The sequence below is a fragment of the Panulirus ornatus genome, chromosome 4, assembly GCF_036320965.1.
Source record: "Panulirus ornatus isolate Po-2019 chromosome 4, ASM3632096v1, whole genome shotgun sequence".
NCBI classification, from domain to species: domain Eukaryota; kingdom Metazoa; phylum Arthropoda; class Malacostraca; order Decapoda; family Palinuridae; genus Panulirus; species Panulirus ornatus.
In genome coordinates, this window is record NC_092227.1 from 40,344,382 (window position 1) to 40,366,931 (window position 22,550).

Genomic DNA, 22,550 nt, shown 5'->3' on the forward strand with positions numbered 1-22,550 from the left:
TAACAGATAGCATACTCAGCCCTTTCTCCAAGACTCTTGCATTTACCTCCCTAACCACCCCATCTATAAGCAATTTAAACAACCATGGAGACATCACACACCAATGCCGCAGACCTACCTTCACTGGGAACAGTTACTATCTTCTCTTCCAACTCGTATACATGTCTTACATCCGTGGAAAAAAACTTTTCACTGCTTCTTGCAACTTACCTCCCACACCATATACTCTTAAAACCTTCCACAAAGCATATCTATGAAACCCATCATATGCCTTCTCCAGATTCATAAATGCTACATACAAATTCATCGGTTTTCTAAATATTTCTAATACATTCTTCAAAGCAAACATTTGATCCACACATCCTTTACCACTTCTGAAACCACACTGCTCCTGCCCAGTCTGATGCTCTGTAGATGCCTTTACCCTCTCAATCAATAACATCCCATATAATTTCCCAGGAATACTCAACAAACTTATGCCTCTGCAGTATGAATACTCACCTTTATCCTCTTTGCCTTTGTACAATGGCACTATAAATATATTCCGCTAACCCTCAGGCTCTTCATCATGATACAAACACACAGACACAGACACACAGACATTCTCTCTCTCTCTCTCTCTCTCTCTCTCTCTCTCTCTCTCTCTCTCTCTCTCTCTATATATATATATATATATATATATATATATATATATATATATATATATATATATATATATATATATATATATATGTATATATATATATATATATATATATATATATATATATATATATATATATATATATATATATATACATATATATATATATATATATATATATATATATATATATTTTTTTTTTTTTTTTTTTTTGTTTGTCGCTGTCTCCCGCGTTTGCGAGGTAGCGCAAGGAAACAGACGAAAGAAATGGCCCAACCCACCCCCATACACATGTATATACATACGTCCACACACGCAAATATACATACCTACACAGCTTTCCATGGTTTACCCCAGACGCTTCACATGCCTTGATTCAATCCAATGACAGCACGTCAACCCCGGTATACCACATCGCTCCAATTCACTCTGTTCCTTGCCCTCCTTTCACCCTCCTGTATGTTCAGGCCCCGATCACACAAAATCTTTTTTACTCCATCTTTCCACCTCCAATTTGGTCTCCCTCTTCTCCTCGTTCCCTCCACCTCCGACACATATATTCTCTTGGTCAATCTTTCCTCACTCATTCTCTCCATGTGCCCAAACCATTTCAAAACACCCTCTTCTGCTCTCTCAACCACGCTCTTTTTATTTCCACACACCTCTCTTACCCTTACGTTACTTACTCGATCAAACCACCTCACACCACACATTGTCCTCAAACATCTCATTTCCAGCACATCCATCCTCTTGCGCACAACTCTATCCATAGCCCACGCCTCGCAACCATACAACATTGCTGGAACCACTATTCCTTCAAACATACTCATTTTTGCTTTCCGAGATAATGTTCTCGACTTCCACACATTCTTCAAGGCTCCCAGAATTTTCGCCCCCTCCCCCACCCTATGATCCACTTCCGCTTCCATGGTTCCATCCGCTGCCAGATCCACTCCCAGATATCTAAAACACTTCACTTCCTCCAGTTTTTCTCCATTCAAACTCACCTCCCAATTGACTTGACCCTCAACCCTACTGTACCTAATAACCTTGCTCTTATTCACATTTACTCTTAACTTTCTTCTTCCACACACTTTACCAAACTCAGTCACCAGCTTCTGCAGTTTCTCACATGAATCAGCGACCAGCGCTGTATCATCAGCGAACAACAACTGACTCACTTCCCAAGCTCTCTCATCCACAACAGACTTCATACTTGCCCCTCTTTCCAAAACTCTTGCATTCACCTCCCTAACAACCCCATCCATAAACAAATTAAACAACCATGGAGACATCACACACCCCTTCCGCAAACCTACATTCACTGAGAACCAATCACTTTCCTCTCTTCCTACACGTACACATGCCTTACATCCTCGATAAAAACTTTTACTGCTTCTAACAACTTGCCTCCCACACCATATATTCTTAATACCTTCCACAGAGCATCTCTATCAACTCTATCATATGCCTTCTCCAGATCCATAAATGCTACATACAAATCCATTTGCTTTTCTAAGTATTTCTCACATACATTCTTCAAAGCAAACACCTGATCCACACATCCTCTACCACTTCTGAAACCACACTGCTCTTCCCCAATCTGATGCTCTGTACATGCTTTCACCCTCTCAATCAATACCCTCCCATATAATTTACCAGGAATACTCAACAAACTTATACCTCTGTAATTTGAGCACTCACTCTTATCCCCTTTGCCTTTGTACAGTGGCACTATGCACGCATTCCGCCAATCCTCAGGCACCTCACCGTGAGTCATACATACATTAAATAACCTTACCAACCAGTCAACAATACAGTCACCCCCTTTTTTAATAAATTCCATAAATTTTTTAATATATATATATATATATATATATATATATAATATATATATATATATATATATATATATATATATATATATATATATATATATATATATATATATATATATATATATATATGTAAATATATAAATATATGAATATATATATATATATATATATATATATATATATATATATATATATATATATGTGTATATATATATATATATATATAAATATTCATATATATATATATATATATATATATATATATATATATATATATATATATATATATATATATATATATATATATACATATATATATATATATATATATATATATATATATATATATATATATATATATATATATATATATATATATATATATATATATATATGCAAAGGTGAGTAATGTGGCAGTTGAGGGAATAATTGGTATACATGGGGTGTTCAGTGTTGTAGATGGAAATGGTGAAGAGCTTGTAGATTTATGTGCTGAAAAAGGACTGGTGATTGGGAATACCTAGTTTAAAAAGAGAGATATACATAAGTATACGTATGTAAGTAGGAGAGATGGCCAGAGAGCGTTATTGGATGACGTGTTAATTGATAGGCGCGCGAGAGACTTTTGGATGTTAATGTGCTGAGAGGTGCAACTGGAGGGATGTCTGATCATTATCTTGTAGAGGCGAAGGTGAAGATTTGTAGAGGTTTTCAGAAAAGAAGAGAGAATGTTGGGGTGAAGGGAATGGTAAGAGTAAGTGAGCTTGGGAAGGAGACTTATATGAGGAAGTACCAGGAGAGACTGAGTACAGAATGGAAAAAGGTAAGAACAAAGGAGGTAAGGGGAGTGGGGGAGGAATGGGATGTATTTAGGGAAGCAGTGATGGCTTGCGCAAAAGATGCTTGTGGCATGAGAAGCAAGGGAGGTGGGTTGATTAGAAAGGGTAGTGAGTGGTGGGATGAAGAAGTAAGATTATTAGTGAAAGAGAAGAGAAAGGCATTTGGACGATTTTTGCAGGGAAATAATGCAAATGAGTGGGAGATGCATAAAAGAAAGAGGCAGGAGGTCAAGAGAAAGGTGCAAGAGGTGAAAAAGAGGGCAAATGAGAGATGGGGTGAGAGAGTATCATTAAATTTTAGGGAGAATAAAAAGATGTTTTGGAAAGAGGTAAATAAAGTGAGTGAGACAAGGGAACAAATGGGAACTTCAGTGAAGGGGGCTAATGGGGAGGTGATAAAAAGTAGTGGTGATGTGAGAAGGAGATGGAGTGAGTATTTTGAAGGTTTCTTGAATGTGTTTGATGATAGAGTGGCAGATATAGGGTGTTTTGTTCGAGGTGGTGTGCAAAGTGAGAGGGTTAGGGAAAATGATTTGGTAAACAGAGAAGAGGTGCTAAAAGCGTTGCGGAAGATGAAAGCCGGCAAGGCAGCGGGTGTGGATAGTATTGCAGTGGAATTTATCAAAAAAGGGAGTGACTGTATTGTTGACTGGTTGTTAAGGTAATTCAATGTATGTATGACTTATGGTGAGGTGCCTGTGGATGGGCGGAATGCTTGGACAGTGCCATTGTACAAAGGCAAAGGAATAAAAGTCAGTGCTCAAATTACAGAGGTATAAGTTTGTTGAGTATTCCTGGGAAATTATATGGGAGGGTACTGATTGAGAGGGTGAAGGCAAGTACAGAGCATCAGATTGCGGAAGAGCAGTGAGGTTTCAGAAATGGTAGAGGATGTGTGGATCAGGTGTTTGCTTTGAAGAATGTATGTGAGAAATACTTAGAAAAGCAAATGGAGTTGTATGTAGCATTTATGGATCTGGAGAAGGCATATGATAGAGTTGATAGAGATGCTCTGTGGAAGATATCAAGGATATATGGTGTAGGAGGCAAGTTGTTAGAAGCAGTGAAAAGTTTTTATCGAGGATGTAAGGCATGTGTACGTGTAGGAAGAGAGGAAAGTGATTGGTTCTCAGTGAATGTTGGTTTGCGGCAGGGGTTCGGGATGTCTCCATGGTTGTTTAATTTGTTTATGGATAGGGGTTGTTAGGGAGGTGAATGCAAGAGTTTTGGAAAGAGGGGCAAGTATGCAGTCTGTTGTGGATGAGAGAGCTTGGGAAGTGAGTCAGTTGTTGTTCGCTGATGATACAGCGCTGGTGGCTGATTCGGGTGAGAAACTGCAGAAGCTGGTGACTGAGTTTGGTAAAGTGTGCGAAAGAAGAAAGCTGAGAGTAAATGTGAATAAGAGCAAGGTTATTAGGTACAGTAGGGTTGAGGGACAAGTCAATTGGGAGGTAAGTTTGAATGGAGAAAAACTGGAGGAAGTGAAGTGTTAAGATATCTGGGAGTGTATTTGGCAGCGGATGGAACCATGGAAGCGGAAGTGAATCATACGGTTAGGGAGGGAGTGAAAGTTCTGGGAGCGTTGAAGAATTGTTTGAAGTCTAGAACGTTATCTTGGACAGCAAAAATGGGTATGTTTGAAGGAATAGTTGTTCCAACAATGATATATGGTTGCGAGGCGTGGGCTATAGATAGAGTTGTGCGGAAGAGGGTGGATGTACTGGAAATGAGATGTTTCAGGACAATATGTGGTGTGAGGTGGTTTGATCGAGTAATGAAAGGGTAAGAGAAATGTGTGGTAATAAAAAGAGTGTGGTTGAGAGAGCAGAAGAGGGTGTTTTGAAATGGTTTGGTCACATGGAGAGAATGAGTGAGGAAAGATTGACCAAAAGGATATATGTGTCAGAGGTGGAGGGAACGAGGAGAAGTGGGAGACCAAATTAGAGGTGGAAAGATGGAGTGAAAATGAATCTGAGTGATCGGGGCCTGAACATGTAGGAGGGTGAAAGGCGTGCAAGGAATAGAGTGAATTGGAACGATGTGGTATACCGGGGTCGACGTGCTGTCAATGGATTGAACCAGGGCATGTGAAGTGTCTGGGGTAAACCATGGAAAGTTCTGTGGGGCCTGAATGTGGAAAAGGAGCTGTGGTTTCGGTGCATTATACATGACAGCTAGAGACTGAGTATGAACGAATGTGGCCTTTGTTGTCTTTTCCTAGCGCTACCTCGCGCACATGCTGGGGGGAGGGGGTTGGTATTTCATTATGTGGCGGGGTGGCGACGGAAATGAATAGGGCATAGGGCAGACAGTATGATTCATGTACATGTGTATATATGTATATGTCTGTGTGTGTATATATGTATACGTTGAGATGTATATGTAAGTATATGTGCGTGTGTGGAGGTGTATGTATATACATGTGTATGTGAGTGGGTTGGGCCATTCTTTCGTCTGTTTCGTTGCGCTACCTCGCTAACGCGGGAGACAGCGACAAAATGTAATAGATAATGAAAATAATGTATATATATATATATATATATATATATATATATATATATATATATATATATATATATATATATAATGAACCTATTGACCACTACACCCCGAGAATCGAATTCCGGTCTAACTGTGTTGCAGTCAGGTAGCCTGACATCACCCCCAGGATGTGAGTGAATGAGGTCTTTTCATCGTCAGTTCCTGGTCGGAGAGACGCAATGATTTGATGTAAATGGGTTGTTTCTAATTTGTCATATGCTTTGGGGAAACAGATGTATATAGATAGAGAGATAGATAGAGAGAGAGAGAGAGAGAGAGAGAGAGAGAGAGAGAGAGAGAGAGAGAGAGAGAGAGAGAGAGAGAGAGAGAGAGAGAGAGAGAGAGAGAGAGAGAGAGAGAGAGAGAGAGAGAGAGAGAGAGAGAGAGAGAGAGAGAGAGAGAGAGAGAGAGAGAGAGAGAGAGAGAGAGAGAGAGAGAGAGAGAGAGAGAGAGAGAGAGAGAGAGAGAGAGAGAGAGAGAGAGAGAGAGAGAGAGAGAGAGAGAGAGAGAGAGAGAGAGAGAGAGAGAGAGAGAGAGAGAGAGAGAGAGAGAGAGAGAGAGAGAGAGAGAGAGAGAGAGAGAGAGAGAGAGAGAGAGAGAGAGAGAGAGAGAGAGAGAGAGAGAGAGAGAGAGAGAGAGAGAGAGAGAGAGAGAGAGAGAGAGAGAGAGAGAGAGAGAGAGAGAGAGAGAGAGAGAGAGAGAGAGAGAGAGAGAGAGAGAGAGAGAGAGAGAGAGAGAGAGAGAGAGAGAGAGAGAGAGAGAGAGAGAGAGAGAGAGAGAGAGAGAGAGAGAGAGAGAGAGAGAGAGAGAGAGAGAGAGAGAGAGAGAGAGAGAGAGAGAGAGAGAGAGAGAGAGAGAGAGAGAGAGAGAGAGAGAGAGAGAGAGAGAGAGAGAGAGAGAGAGAGAGAGAGAGAGAGAGAGAGAGAGAGAGAGAGAGAGAGAGAGAGAGAGAGAGAGAGAGAGAGAGAGAGAGAGAGAGAGAGAGAGAGAGAGAGAGAGAGAGAGAGAGAGAGAGAGAGAGAGAGAGAGAGAGAGAGAGAGAGAGGAGAGAGAGAGAGAGAGAGAGAGAGAGAGAGAGAGAGAGAGAGAGAGAGAGAGAGAGAGAGAGAGAGAGAGAGAGAGAGAGAGAGAGAGAGAGAGAGAGAGAGAGAGAGAGAGAGAGAGAGAGAGAGAGAGAGAGAGAGAGAGAGAGAGAGAGAGAGAGAGAGAGAGAGAGAGAGAGAGAGAGAGAGAGAGAGAGAGAGAGAGAGAGAGAGAGAGAGAGAGAGAGAGAGAGAGAGAGAGAGAGAGAGAGAGAGAGAGAGAGAGAGAGAGAGAGAGAGAGAGAGAGAGAGAGAGAGAGAGAGAGAGAGAGAGAGAGAGAGAACTTACGAGTAGTCGGTTTGCACAGAAGCCTTTCTCAAAGAAACCGCTTAAGATACAAAGATACCAACCAGTCTATATATCCCCGCAAGAGAGTGCTACCGCGCCGGACGCCGCTCCGCGTTCCTTATCCTCGGATGGCCGCGTTCCACATTTCTTTGCCTTCCATGACTTCCATTTTTGCTGCTGGTCCGGCCCAACATCACGACTGCTTATCACTTCATCCACGCATATGGAGGCGGCTTCTACAACTTTTATCACTTGCCCAGTCTCTTATATCTATCATATTCGCCTCTTTCCGCTTCAGTTGGTGTCCTTACTTCTCTATGTAGATAACACACGCTTTCGATGTCCTATGACGACGTATATCAGCTTTATGTTCGCTGATCCTTTAAACAATAGTATGTGGCTGGACATCTAGAACATGGTATACTGCATATCGTGCTATCCTTGTTGATACTTTTTCCACTTCTTGTTTTCTACACCTTCCCTATCTTCATCCCTGACGATACAGCAACGTTATTCCCGTCTTCTATAGGCATCTATCAACATCTGAGGCCTTACTTGAATTGGGGAGTGGTATGGACTCCATATTTTCCTCCGCGCTTTTCTCAACATTCTCTCTGCGCTTCTCCATTATGCTATCGGTCTTCTTCTTGTGTTTGATTACGTCCCTCAGGGTAACTCAACTTCTTGAACGCCTCATTGATACATCTAATTTCCTCCTCAAGTATTCATCACTGCAGAGTCAGAGTGCACTTAAGAAAAACCCAATCATCATTTAAGACATCGATCTCCCGTTGTGTGCCGATAGATAATGAGTGCACCCCGGTCAGACTTCCATATCATCGTGTCAAAAAAAAAAGACAATATCCCATTTTCTTCTATTGTGCTAAATCATATATCTCTGCTGACGTCATGTAGCGCTTATAATGTATTGTTTACGTTGGTTTCCTCAGGAGTGACCATTATTATGTCATCTTCGTACCTGTACCACGAGCCACCCTTGCCCATGATCCTACTGTAGCTGTTTATCACCAATGTCCTCCATATACAGGCATGCCATGACAGCACTGAAGGGGAGGAGGAGGAACCTATGTTTACACCTCTGTGCTGTTTGTACTCCTTCTCGGTGAACGTGAACGGCCCAAAACTAACACATTTAAAACCACATCAGTTTTACGCAGTTTGTTTTGGATGACGGTAACTCCTCTAAACCACATCAGTTTTACGCAGTTTGTTTTGGATGACGGTAACTCCTCATCGTGAAAGTTATCCATCAGTCTTGTAACCGCTTGTAGCGACGGCCCCTTCCAACGGCACGTTAGTAAACACAGCCTTGATATGGAAACCTGCACGCCCTCTACTGTCAAAATCAATGATTTTCTATTTTCTTCTTAGATCTTTCGGATTCTTCAGGTGTGTTGGACAAAGGCCTGGCCAACCGCCTAGCCAGCCTTTACGGCGCGCTTCCATTACCCTGTGTTATGGGCCTCTCTGGTATATTTGGTTTGTGAAGTTATGGGAAAGCTCTCACTCTATAATGGCCAGGGGTCTCCTCAAGTAAGCCAGTCACTTTCTCACATTCATTTCGAACTTACACGCATCGCTGTACGCATATCTTACATGTTTCTTCTCATACGTTGACTTGTCGGTCAGCAACTCCATCATCTTACTAACATAATCTCTTTTAGTCATCAAAACAACTCCACTACCCATGTCCACCTGTGTTATCTCGATGTCCTGGTATTCACGTACTCAGCTTCTCTGAGGAAAGCTTCTGATCAAGCTGAAACGGTGGAAGAATATAAGTAGGAAGCTCTCCCCCGTGTGTACACACCATCCCAGTTCACACACACACACACACCCACACACACACAGACACACACACACACACACACACACACACACATATATATATACATATATATATATATATATATATATATATATATATATATATATATATATATATATATATATATATATATATATATTTTATACATATTCCCCATTTCCCGCGTTAGCGAGTTAGCGTTAGGAACAAAGGGCTGAGCCTGAGAGGGAAAATCCTTACTTGGCCCCCTTCTCTGTTCCTTCTTTTGAAAAAGTAAAAACGAGGAGAGGATTTCCAGCCCCCGCTCCATCCCCTTTCAGTCTTTTACGACACGCAAGGGACATGTGAATAAGAGCAAGGTTATTGGGTTCAGTAGGGTTGAAGAACAAGTTAATTGGGAGGTAAGTTTTAATGGAAAAAAACTGGAGGAAGTAAAGTGTTTTAGATATCTGGGAGCGGACTTAGCAGCGGATGGAACCACGGGGGCGGAAGTGAATCACAGGGTGGGAGAGGGGGCGAAGGTTCTGGAAGCATTGAAGGAGAGAGCAAAAATGGGTACGTTTCAAGAGATAGTGGTTCCAACAATGTTATATGGATGCGAGGCATGGGCTATTGATAGGGTTGTGCGGAGGAGGGTGGATATGTTGGATATGTGGTGTGAGGTGGTTTGATCGAGTAATTAATGAAAGGGTAAGGGAGATGAGTGCTAATAAAAAGAGTATGGTTGAGAGAGCAGAAGAGGATGTATTGAAATGGTTTGGTCACATGGAGAGAACGAGTGAGGAAAGATTGACAAAGAGGATATATGTGTCAGAGGTGGAGGGAACGAGAACTGGGAGACCAAATGAAGGTGGAAGGAAGAAGTGAAAAAGATTATGAGCGATCGGGGCCTGAGCATAGAGGAGGGTGAAAGGCATGCAAGGAATAGAGTGAATTTAAACGCTGTGGTATACCGGGTTCGACGTGCTGTCAATGGACTGAACCAGGGCATGTGAAACGTCAGGGGTAAACCATGGAAAGTTTTGCGGGGATAGGATGTGGAAAGGGAGCTGTGGTTTCGGTGCATTACACATCACAGCTAGAGACTGAATGTGACCAAATATGACCTTTGTTTTCTTTTCCTAGCGCTACCTCGCGCGCGCTCGGGGGTTGGGGGCGGGGGGGGGGGTAGTTTCATGTGTGGCGGGGTGGCGACGAATGTGGATGAAGGCTGCAAGTATGGATATGTACATGTGTATATGTGTATATGCCTGTGTATGTATACGTATGTATGCGTTGAAATGTGTAGGTAAGTATATTTGCGTGTGTGGGCGATTAAGTCTATACATGTGTAAGTGGGTGGGTTGGGCCATTCTTGCGTCTGCTTCCTTGCGCTACCTCGCTAACGCAGGAGACAGTGACTAAGTATAATAAAAATAATATATATACATATATATATATATATATATATATATATATATATATATATATATATATATATATATATATATATATATATATATATTTTTTTTTACTTTGCCGCTGTCTCCCGCGTTAGCGAGGTAGCGCAAGGAAACAGACGAAACAATGGCCCAACCCTCCTGCAAGCACATGTATATACATACACGTTCACACACAAAAATATACATAACTATACATCGCAACGTAATGCATATATATATACACACAGAGACAAATACATATGTACACATGTACATAATTCATACTGTCTGCCTTTATTCATTTCCATCGCCACCACCCCAACACATGAAATAACAATTCCCTCCCCCTGCATGCGTACGAGGTAGCACTAGGAAAAGACCACATAAGCCACATTCGTTCTCACTCAGGCTCTAGCTGTCATGTATAATGCACCGAAACCATAGCTCCTTTTCCACATCCACGCCCCACAGAACTTTCAGTGGTTTACCCCAGGCGCTTCACATGCCCTGAATCAATCCATTGACGGCACGTCGACCCCGGTATACAACATCGTTACAATTCACCCTATTCCTTGCACGCCTTTCACCCTCCTGCATCTTCAGGCCCCGATTACTCAGTATCTTTTTCACTCCATCTATCCACCTCCAATTTGGTCTCCCACTTCTCGTTCCCTCCACCTCTTACACATAAATATTCTTTGTCAATCTTTCCTCACTCATTCTCTCCATGTGACCAAACCATTTCAAAACACCCTCTTTTGCTCTCTCAACCACACTCATTTTATGACCACACATCTCTCTTACCCTTACATTACTTACTCGATCAAACCACCTCACACCACATATCGTCCTGAAACATCTCATTTCCAGAACATTCACCCTCCTTCGCACAACTCTATCTATAGCCCACGCCTCGCAACCATATAACATTCTTGGAACCACTATTCCTTCAAACATAGCCATTTTTGCTTTCCGATATATTGTTCTCGACTTCCACACATTCTTCAAGGCTCCCAGAACTTTCGCCCCCTCCCCCACCCTATGATTCACTTTCGCTTCCATGGTTCCATCCGCTGCTAAATCCACTCCCAGATATCAAAACAATTCACTTTCTCCAGTTTTTCTCCATTCAAACTTACCTCCCAATTGACTTGACCCTCAACCCTACTGTACCTAATAACCTTGCTCTTATTCACATTTACTCTTAACTTTCTTCTTTCACACACTTTGCCAAACTCAGTCACCAGCTTCTGCAGTTTCTCACACGAATCAGCCACCAGCCCTGTATTATCAGCGAACAACAACTGACTCACTTCCCAAGCTCTCTCATCCCCATCAGACTTCATACTTGCCCCTCTTTCCAAAACTCTTGCAGTCACCTCCCTAACAACCCCAACCATAAACAAATTAAACAACCATGGAGAGAACAATGGAAGTAAGGGGAGTGGGGGAGGAATGGGATGTATTTAGGGAATCAGTGATGGATTGCGCAAAAGATGCTTGTGGCATGAGAAGAGTGGGAGGTGGGTTGATTAGAAAGGGTAGTGAGTGGTCGGATGAAGAAGTAAGATTATTAGTGAAAGAGAAGAGAGAGGCATTTGGACGATTTTTGCAGGGAAAAAATGCAATTGAGTGGGAGATGTATAAAAGAAAGAGACAGGAGGTCAAGAGAAAGGTGCAAGAGGTGAAAAAAAAGGGCAAATGAGAGTTGGGGTGAGAGAGTATCATTAAATTTTAGGGAGAATAAAAAGATGTTCTGGAAGGAGGTAAATAAACTGCGTATGACAAGGGAGCAAATGGGAACTTCAGTGAAGGGCGGAAATGGGGAGGTGATAACAAGTAGTGGTGATGTGAGAAGGAGATGGAGTGAGTAATTTGAAGGTTTGTTGAATGTGTTTGATGAGAGAGTGGCAGATATAGGGTGTTTTGGTCGAGGTGGTGTGCAAAGTGAGAGGGTTAGGCAAAATGATTTGGTAAACAGAGAAGAGGTAGTAAAAGCTTTGCGGAAGATGAAAGCCGGCAAGGCAGCAGGTTTGGATGGTATTGCAGTGGAATTTATTAAAAAAGGGGGTGACTGTATTATTGACTGGTTGGTAAGGTTATTTAATGTATGTATGACTCATGGTGAGGTGCCTGAGGATTGGCGGAATGCGTGCATAGTGCCATTGTACAAAGGCAAAGGGGATAAGAGTGAGTGCTCAAATTACAGAGGTATAAGTTTGTTGAGTATTTCTGGTAAATTATATGGGAGGGTATTGATTGAGAGGGTGAAGGCATGTACAGAGCATCAGATTGGGGAAGAGCAGTGTGGTTTCAGAAGTGGTAGAGGATGTGTGGATCAGGTTTTTGCTTTGAAGAACGTATGTGAGAAATACTTAGAAAAGCAAATGGATTTGTATGTAGCATTTATGGATCTGGAGAAGGCATATGATAGAGTTGATAGAGATGCTTTGTGGAAGGTATTAAGAATATATGGTGTGGGAGGCAAGTTGTTAGAAGCAGTGAAAAGTTTTTATCGAGGATGTAAGGCATGTGTACGTGTAGGAAGAGAGGAAAGTGATTGGTTCTCAGTGAATGTAGGTTTGCGGCAGGGGTTTGTGATATATATATATATATATATATATATATATATATATATATATATATATATATATATATATATATATATATATATATATATTTATATATATATATATATATATATATATATCAATATATATTAATATATATCAATATATATCAATATATGTATATATATATATATATATATATATATATATATATATATATATATATATATATATATATATTCCTATGAGTCCTCTGGGAAAATGATACACGATAAGTTCCCAAGTGCACTTTCGTGTAATAATCACATCATTAGGGGGGATACAAGAAAGAAATATAAGTCAGCCGATATACATCGAAGAGACGTAACTGGGACGCCATTAGGTAAACACGTGATTGTCCGTGTTTAACAAATGGCGTCCTAGCTACGTTTCTCCGTTGTATATCAGCTGATTTATACTTCTTTCTTGTGTGTCCCCTGATAATGTGATTATTATACGAAAATACACTTGGGAACTTATCGTGTTTCATATTCCCTGTAGACTCATAGGAATACATTTGAATACGAGCTAATTTGTGATCCTTCCCAATATATATATATATATATATATATATATATATATATATATATATATATATATATATATATATATATATATATATATATATATATTTTTTTTTTTTTTATACTTTGTCGCTGTCTCACGCGTTTGCGAGGTAGCGCAAGGAAACAGACGAAAGAAATGGCCCAACCCCCCCCCCCATACACATGTATATACATACGTCCACACACGCAAATATACATACCTACACAGCTTTCCATGGTTTACCCCAGACGCTTCACATGCCCTGATTCAATCCACTGACAGCACGTCACAAAAAACACATGACTTCATAAACGGAAACAAGAGAAGCCTTAGAGCTTTCGTGTATTACCATATCTTCGGAGGACTAGTTAGAGTGAAAAACTGATACAATATAAAAGTTATGTATACAGAGCCGCAGGAGGCATGTGGTGGGGTTACGTAACTTTGTAATCAGCTGGAGACGAGGTTGGCACAAGGTCAGCGTGACCCACCATCTAACTGACCTTGACCTGACATCTCCCGGATGACCTCACTCAGGTAAAAGCAAATGCAAGGTTGGCTTATATAAAGTCATTAATAGTTAATAAGATTAGTATAATCTTCTCGACATTAATGGATCTAATTTGTACATACCTTGACTGATATGCAATATATTATCATCACAGTGTTTGATTATGCTGAATCATATATTTCTTTCATCCCTAACCCTGCACTAAGTAATATCCTTGGCATTTTTTCAGTCAAATGAATGACTATTTTCACTAAGATATACAGACTAGGTATTAGATTGTTGGCCAATATGTATACTGTGCTTATACTGTTTTATTCTAGTATTCAATTCCTTGCCTGTTTCACCTCTGTAAAATCTATTGCAATCTCTGGATGGAATTTAATAAATACACCCAGTGACCTTTCACAGTTGAGGGACAGGTTAGATGGGGTGTGAGTCTGCATGGCAGCGAATGGAACCATGGAAGTGGATGTGAGTCATAGGATGGGTGAGTGGGTGAAGGTTCTGGAAGCACTGAAGGATTCTTGGAAAGAAAGGGCAAAAATGGCTAAGTTTGAAGGTATATTAGTACTCACATTAGCATATGGATGCGAGGCATAGACTATAGATAAGATTGTGCGGAAGAGGATGGATGTGTTGGAAATGAAATGTCAGGACAATATGTGGTGTGAGGTGGTTTGACCGAATAAGTAATGAAAGGGTAAGAGAGATATGGGGAAATAAAATGAGTGTAGATGAGAGAGCTGAAGATAGTGTGCTGAAATTTTTTGACATATGGAGACAATGAGAGGGAAAGGTCGACAAAGAGGATGTATGTGTCACAAGTGGAGGAAAAAAGGAGAACGGGTAGACCAAACTGGAGACGGAAGGATGGAGTGAAAAAGATTTTGAACGATCGGGGCTGAACATGCAGGAGGGTGAGAGGCGTGCAAAGGATAGAATGCATTGGAACGATCTGGTATAATATAGGGGCCGATGTGCTGTGAACTGACCGAACCAAGGCATGTGAAACGTCTAGGGTAAACCATGGAAAAGTGTGTAGGGCCTGATTGTCGATAGGGAGTTGTGGTTTCGATGCATTACACATGACAGCTAAGGAGTGGATGTAAGAGGATGTGATCTTTCTTCGTCTGTTTCTCGGGCTGGCTCGCTAACGTAGGAAAGGGCCATGAAGTATACACACACACACACACACACACACACACACACACACACACACACACATATATATATATATATATAAATATATATATATATATATATATATATATATATATATATATATATCCCTGGGGATAGGGGAGAAAGAATACTTCCCACGTATTCCCTGCGTGTCGTAGAAGGCGACTAAAAGGGGAGGGAGCGGGTGGCTGGAAGTCCTCCCCTCTCGTTTCTTTCAATTTTCCAAAAGAAGGAACAGAGAAGGGGGCCAGGTGAGGATGTTCCCTCAAAGGCCCATTCCTCTGTTCTTAACGCTACCTCGCTGACGTGGGAAATGGCGAATAGTACGAAAGAAAGAAAGAAAAAAAAAAAAAAAAATATATATATATATATATATATATATATATATATATATATATATATATATATATATATATATATATATATATATTTCATTTATTATCTTGCTTTATCGCTGTCTCCCGCGTTAGCGAGGTACCGCAAGGAAACAGACGAAAGAATGGCCCAACCCACCCACATACACATGTATATACATACACGTCCACACACGCAAATATACATACCTATACATCTCAACGTATACATATATATATATATATATATATATATATATATATATATATATATATATATATATATATATATATATATATATATATATATATATATATATATATATTTATATATATATATACACACAGACATATACATATAAACACATGTACATAATTCATACTGTCTGCCTCTATTCATTCACATCGCCACCCCACCACACATGTAACAACAACCCCCTCCCCCCCAGCATGAGCGCAAGGTAGCGCTAAGAAAAGACAACAAAGGCCACATTCGTTCACACTCAGTCTCTAGCTGTCATGTATAATGCACCGAAACCACAGCTCCCTTTCCACATCCAGGCCCCACAGGACTTTCCATGGTTTACCTCAGACGCTTCACATGCACTGGTTCAATCCATTGACAGCACGTCGACCCCAGTATACCATATCGTTCCAATTCACTCTATTCCTTGCACGCCTTTTACCCTCCTGCATGTTCAGGCCCCGATCACTCAAAATCTTTTTCACTCCATCTTTCCACCTTCAATTTGGTCTCCCACTTCTCATTCCCTCCACCTCTGACACATATATCCTCTTGGTCAAACTTTCCAAACTCATTCTTTCCATGTAACCAAACCATTTCAAAACACCCTCTTCTGCTCTCTCAACCACACTCTTTTTATTACCACACATCTCTCTTTCCCTAGGACGAAGCTAGGACGCCATTTGGTAAACATATGATTGTCACAACCACAATCACAATCATAACCACAATCACATCGTCTCTTCGATGTATATCAACTGACTGTTATATTTCTCTCTTGTGTCTCCCCTGATGATGTGATTATTACACGAAAGTGCACTTGGGAACTTTTCGTGTTTCATTTTCCTCGTGGACTCATAGGAATATATATATATATATATATATATATATATATATATATATATATATATATATATATATATATATATATATATATATTATCCCTGGGGATAGGGGAGAAAGAATACTTCCCACGTATTCCCTGCGTTTCGTAGAAGGCGACTAAAAGGGGAGGGATTCGGGGGTGGAAATCCCCCCCCCCCTCTCGTTTTTTTTCTAATTTTCCAAAAAAAAGGAACAGAGAGGGGGGCCAGGTGAAGATATTCCCTCAAAGGCCCAGTCCTCTGTTCTTCACGCTACCTCGCTAACGCGGGAAATGGCGAATAGTTTGAAAAAAGAAATATATATATATATATATATATATATATATATATATATATATATATATATATATATATATATATATATATATTATCCCTGGGGATAGGGGAGAAAGAATACCTCCCACGTATTCCTTGCGTGTCGTAGAAAGCGACTAAAAGGGGAGGGAGCGAGGGGCTGGATATCCTCCCCTCTCGTTTTTTTTTTTAATTTTCCAAAAGAAGGAACAGAGAAGGAGGGCAGGTGAGGATGTTCCCTCAAAGGCCCAGTCTTCTGTTCTTAACGCTACCTCGCTAATGCGGGAAATGGCAAATAGTGGAAACTACACAGGACATAACGATTGCAATATATAGCAACCCAGACTGGGCGATGGAGTTCAACAGCCAGGAACCACGGAACTGTGATGGTAGGGTCTGTGAAATCTATTGTGAAGGAGCAGGAACATGGGCTTCTTTAACCTAGAATATCGCGTGTTAGGTTAAAAATATCACCATTAAATACGAGTAAGCAGAGAAGTTTAGCAATGTGATGTGTAAGATATGGGCGGCAGGCCAGCTAACCAGCAAGGAACAGGTAAAACAGGATAAGAAAGCAGGAACTGGAAAACTTTGGAAAAGGATGTTGTGGACAAGGAGAGAGAAAATGCAAAACTTTTCCATAAATTCATGTAAACTTTCACTTTAATAAGTTGTATACGAGTAGAGAAAGTTCAAGAGATAGGGTCTCATGAATGTAGAATTCCTTTCTTGTACAATATAAACAAATATCTACAAATTGATGATTGTGCACAAATGTAATAAACTATGTTTGTCTTTTACAGCACTGGAAACATAACGCAACAAAAGTGATGCAATATCACGTAGAGTCTTTATTTAAAAGCCTGTCAGGAGACATTTATGTAACAGATCTTTTTTCTTTGTATAAACAATTTACATATGAAAATTTGCGACGATATGTTAGTTTCCGGACACAACACACTCATGCACTAACACAGAGTTGCAGGCGCTTGGAAGATTTCACTGGATGAAAATACAGAATCAGAGAAAGATTCGGGTATTTACCGTTGGCTTTGCTGTTACCATGATACACTAAGAGAAACAGCTGTAGCTGTAAACCTAAATTAACAAGCTACACCACAACAAGCAGCACACAGGGATCCACAGGAAGAAACATTGGTATATGATAACATAGCGTCTTGGATGGTGTCACTGGATCACTCAATTACTCGACTACAATGAATGCATACGCCTACATCCCCCCCCCCCCCCCCCGACACACCACACACACACACACACACCAACCCCTCGTTTTCTACAATATCTGGAAAGTCTTTTTCAAATCTTGGACATTTCATATCCTATTCCAAGATAATGGCAAATTCTTGTTCCTTTTATTTCCCTGAATGAGTAATATCTCTCGTTAATGAACATCAACTGTTAACCTCCGGCCTGTCAAGTCGATACCGTCCAGCAGGAATATACGGAATTAGACGGTGAGCTTTCCCGTCCCTGACCTGGCCTAGATCCGTGAACCTCTGCCCGGCTCCGAGATACAACTAAGTGTTCCACTTACCTTAATCTCATCAAATGTGACTGGCGTAGTGCGAAACCGTCCAGTGCGGTTCATTTTCTTCTTGATGGCGCGTTTATACGAGTGCGGGTGGGGCTCCACCACACGGTTCAGGCGGGAGAGAGGCTCCGGGTAGACCGCGTCGATCTCCCGCCGGTAGTCCTTGGGCGGAGTGGAAGACATCTTGGTGGTTAACTTATCCAGTTTGGCGTTGTTCGTTGTCTTCTGGTGAAGACTGGTTTCAGATGGGTACTTAAGTCCAGGCAGGACGCAGACGGTTTTCAAGTGGGCGTTGGTAAAGGCGCCCACTCTGGTTAAGGTCGGTCAAAGGGTGTGAGGGTCGTGAGGCTGCAGGCGGTGGATGGCTGTGGGTAGTGAAGCTGCAGACGACGAGTGGTGGTGGTGGTGGTGGTGGGTAGTGATGAGGCTGCAGGCGTAACACCAAGCCTCTGACATCAAGACTACCTCCGCACCTTCGTTGGTCACACCGGCACAAATGATGATCACAAACACTGACTGGGATTCATGTATGACCTCACTGAAGCTTCAGGAAAGTTTATGCACTGACACACGAGTAATCACTAGTAATGCTAACACCTTCAGCAACACACAAGAGACTGCTAACAACATCTGTTCCGGCGCAGAAAACGAAATATAAACAATATCACTGGAAAATAACATATATGAACTCTCACTCGAAACAAAGGCACTGGTAAAAGGCACTTGACAACACCAAACGAACCGTGAGTAATGTGGTGAAGCTGACCTTGATCACTACACCTGATATATATTTCGAGAACTCGTCTCTTCCACCACCTTTTCTCACGTTACAATCAACGATAATCTCTCAGAATATTATTTTTCTTTGGTATTTCTTATATGATTTTTTTTTGTATATTTTGAAATTTAATGTTCCAATAAAACAAACTGTTATTTCACTATGTTCATATCAAAACTTGTTTTATTTGCTTTTCTAGTTACATTATTCTTCACTTTAGAGCAGCCTAACCCTTCCTGCTCGGGGTCGTCAGGTGGGTGTACCAAGTTCCTCTTGTGTTGGGAAGAAACGCTCCAGCCGCCGCTCAGGGAGAAGACTCTTGTGAGCCTCAGAGTGGCGATGCTTGAGACTCTGCGACTCAGTTTACACTACAACCTTTTCAGGCAGGTTGTGAGTGCCGCAGTTTCATCTGTGCTGTTGTTGGCGATAACCTTATCCAACAGTGTTGTGCTCTGCTGCGCCCCGAGATATCCTCACTACGTCTGATGTCAACTGTAACACTAATATAACTTCTCATACATTAACGCGATTTGGCAGATCACAAGCCACAGTACCACTCGCTCCTTAGAAAAAAAAGAATAACATAGGAGTCACTTGCACAATTTCAGTCAGTGCATTGTTTCTCTGGCAAGAGTAACGGCCCTCTTCGACCAACCGCCGTGTGGCAATCTGGAGAATTTTCAGCAATATTTCACTCTGGTTATAAGTGTGAGGAAGGTTGGCTGGGGCAGGTCATGGGGTGGAGCATCAGTGCAGGGCGGGCGGTGGGGGTCTCCTTATCCCGTGCCTCAGGCCGGTGTGTCGGTAACACCCTGTCAAGAAGGAAATCGGCTGTGGTGAGTGCTGGGCTCGAGACAATAGCTTCACTGATCACATACTGTCTGTCTGTCTGTCTGTCTGTCTGTCTGTCTGTCTTGTAAAACTTACACAATGAGCCCACCTGTGGTCATAGTCAAGTGAGAAAAATAAGAGTAAAATAAGGTGTCACAAAAAGTTATTTTGATGTATGTTTCAGGCGGTATTTTCTGGTCATGTGGAACACCTCTAGGGTCAATGAAGATGAAAATAAAGTTTGTCATTTTCTTTGGACAAGACAAAGCCTGTGACGAAATAAGAATATAATGAATAATACTATAGCAAGCTTGATATATTATCAATTACCTACAACATACTGTAGTAGATCACATATGTAAGCATATGTTCAACCCACATTAGAAACCTGGCAGGTGCAGACACGCTTCGTTGCAAGCGCTCTGATTCCAGGTAGATGCAGTCGCCGAAATATACAATCAAAGCCCCAGCATGAGGTGAGAGGGAGGAGGTCTGTCTGTTAGCAGGTTAACGCCATCACCCAAGCATATGACAGAACTGGATCGCCTTATTTCATTCACTTGACATTACGGACGTAAGTCCTTTTTTTCTTTATGGTGACTGATATGGTGCGGGCAAAAATGCCTCAGTCATGGCTGTATCGGGTGGAAGGAAAACAGGATGAGAACAAGAGTAAAGAAACTCATCCAAGCTCCTCAGGTGCTTGGATACCCGACCCTCAATGGCAGATAGCTTATGTGGGGAGGGAACGAGCAAGAAGGAAGTCACAGCTTTGCTGTTCGAGGGAGGGAAGTATCACAACGGTCAATGCTCGTATCGCTGGTTTCCTCAGAGAATGTATGAACAGCTGGGCTGGAGCAGCCAGACGTGAGTCACACGTTCAAGCCTCAGTGGTAGGGATACATGCTGACAGCTCACGAGAGCACCGGTCAAAATATTAGCTGTAGAATAGGAAGAAGGTAATGATATCACTGAGGAGAGACAGGGATGACTGGAGAGGGGTGATGACTGGAGAATCAATGACAAGGAAAACTTGAGATTCCACTCTAGCTAATAACGAGGTGGAGGACGAGCCACACCAGATATATAAGCAGTACTACATACTAGGGCGAATAAGACCTCTGCAGATACAGAATAGCTGTATACAATATAATTATGGCGCCTATACAACACCACCAACTTTTACGTGAAGCTTAGGGTTTCCAGGCTATAATGGGGGACATGGTAAATGCCCTGTGTGTTTGTAAGTACAGTGATGAGTTATGGTCTCCTGAAACGAAAAGTGGGAAGAGACTGACATTTGGAGAAAATATAGAGCCTGCGTTTTAGCACTAAGGAGTTGACTATGTTTCTCCTTCACCATTCGAACATATTGGACACGTCCGAACTACGAAAGGATGTGTGTTCAGTACGAGAAGAACAAATATTAGAGCGAAGAAGGAAGGGAACATGACTTGAACTATTTTGAGTGATATCATCAGCGTAAGAGTAACTAAGGTCAGATGCTGGAGAGATCATTTATGGAGAACAGAAAGAAAGCAGGCGATAGGACAGAGCACTGATCTGTTGTCCGAAAGAAGGAAATCATAATTGTATATTCGTAAGAACTATTTCAATCATCTTGAAATACTCCAAACACAGGAGGGTTCCCAATGACTCAACGAACTCAACAGTGGAAGTAAGGCGGAGGGAAGATGGTCAAGGAACATTTTTTGCTTCATCTTTCCACCTCCTCCTTGATTCCTCCTTCTCCTTCCCTCCGCTTCCGATATGTATACCATCTTGGGCTCTCCTCACTCATCCTCTCTATATGTCCAAACCAAATCAGCACTCGAACTTTAGCTCTCTTATTCTACTTATACCTTCTTAATAGCCTTACTTTCTTTCACATTAACTCTCAACTTATTCCTTACACATGCTCTCCCCAACGTACAAGCTACATTCTGTAGTTTCACACCAGAATTTTCCACCAGAGTCGTGTCATCAGAACACAGCAACTAGTCACCTCTCAGGTCTCCCCACACCCAACGACCCTCTCTCTTAGATCATCGCATTCACCTCCCTACCCAACCCTTGTATAAACAGACTGGATAGCCATGGTGCCAGAATGTCTCCACATCAAGGGTAACCGTCAGAAGTAGTTCTTTCATGTCTTGCATATATCTACCAATTCTTCCAACTTATTTTTTCTCTATATCTGTAACTGTCAAGTCCATGGCGTCTTTTGACACACTCCTCTTCCTTAGCTACCATTTTCTCTTTATTCGAAACATGTTCTTTCACCG

The 22,550-nt window shown here is 41.4% G+C and overlaps 1 protein-coding gene across 3 annotated transcripts in view; it reads right to left on the minus strand.

Annotated features, from left to right (window-relative positions):
- The window catches only part of LOC139765999 (uncharacterized), a 380,415-nt gene that overhangs the window by 229,235 nt on the left and 128,630 nt on the right, over window positions 1-22,550 (minus strand). For all 3 annotated transcript variants that reach the window (XM_071694073.1, XM_071694052.1, XM_071694062.1), the window contains one exon: window positions 18,660-20,246. In XM_071694073.1, coding sequence (XP_071550174.1) covers window positions 18,660-18,839 — 180 coding nt within the window. In that variant the 5' untranslated portion in view covers window positions 18,840-20,246. The remainder of the gene's footprint in view (window positions 1-18,659; window positions 20,247-22,550) is intronic.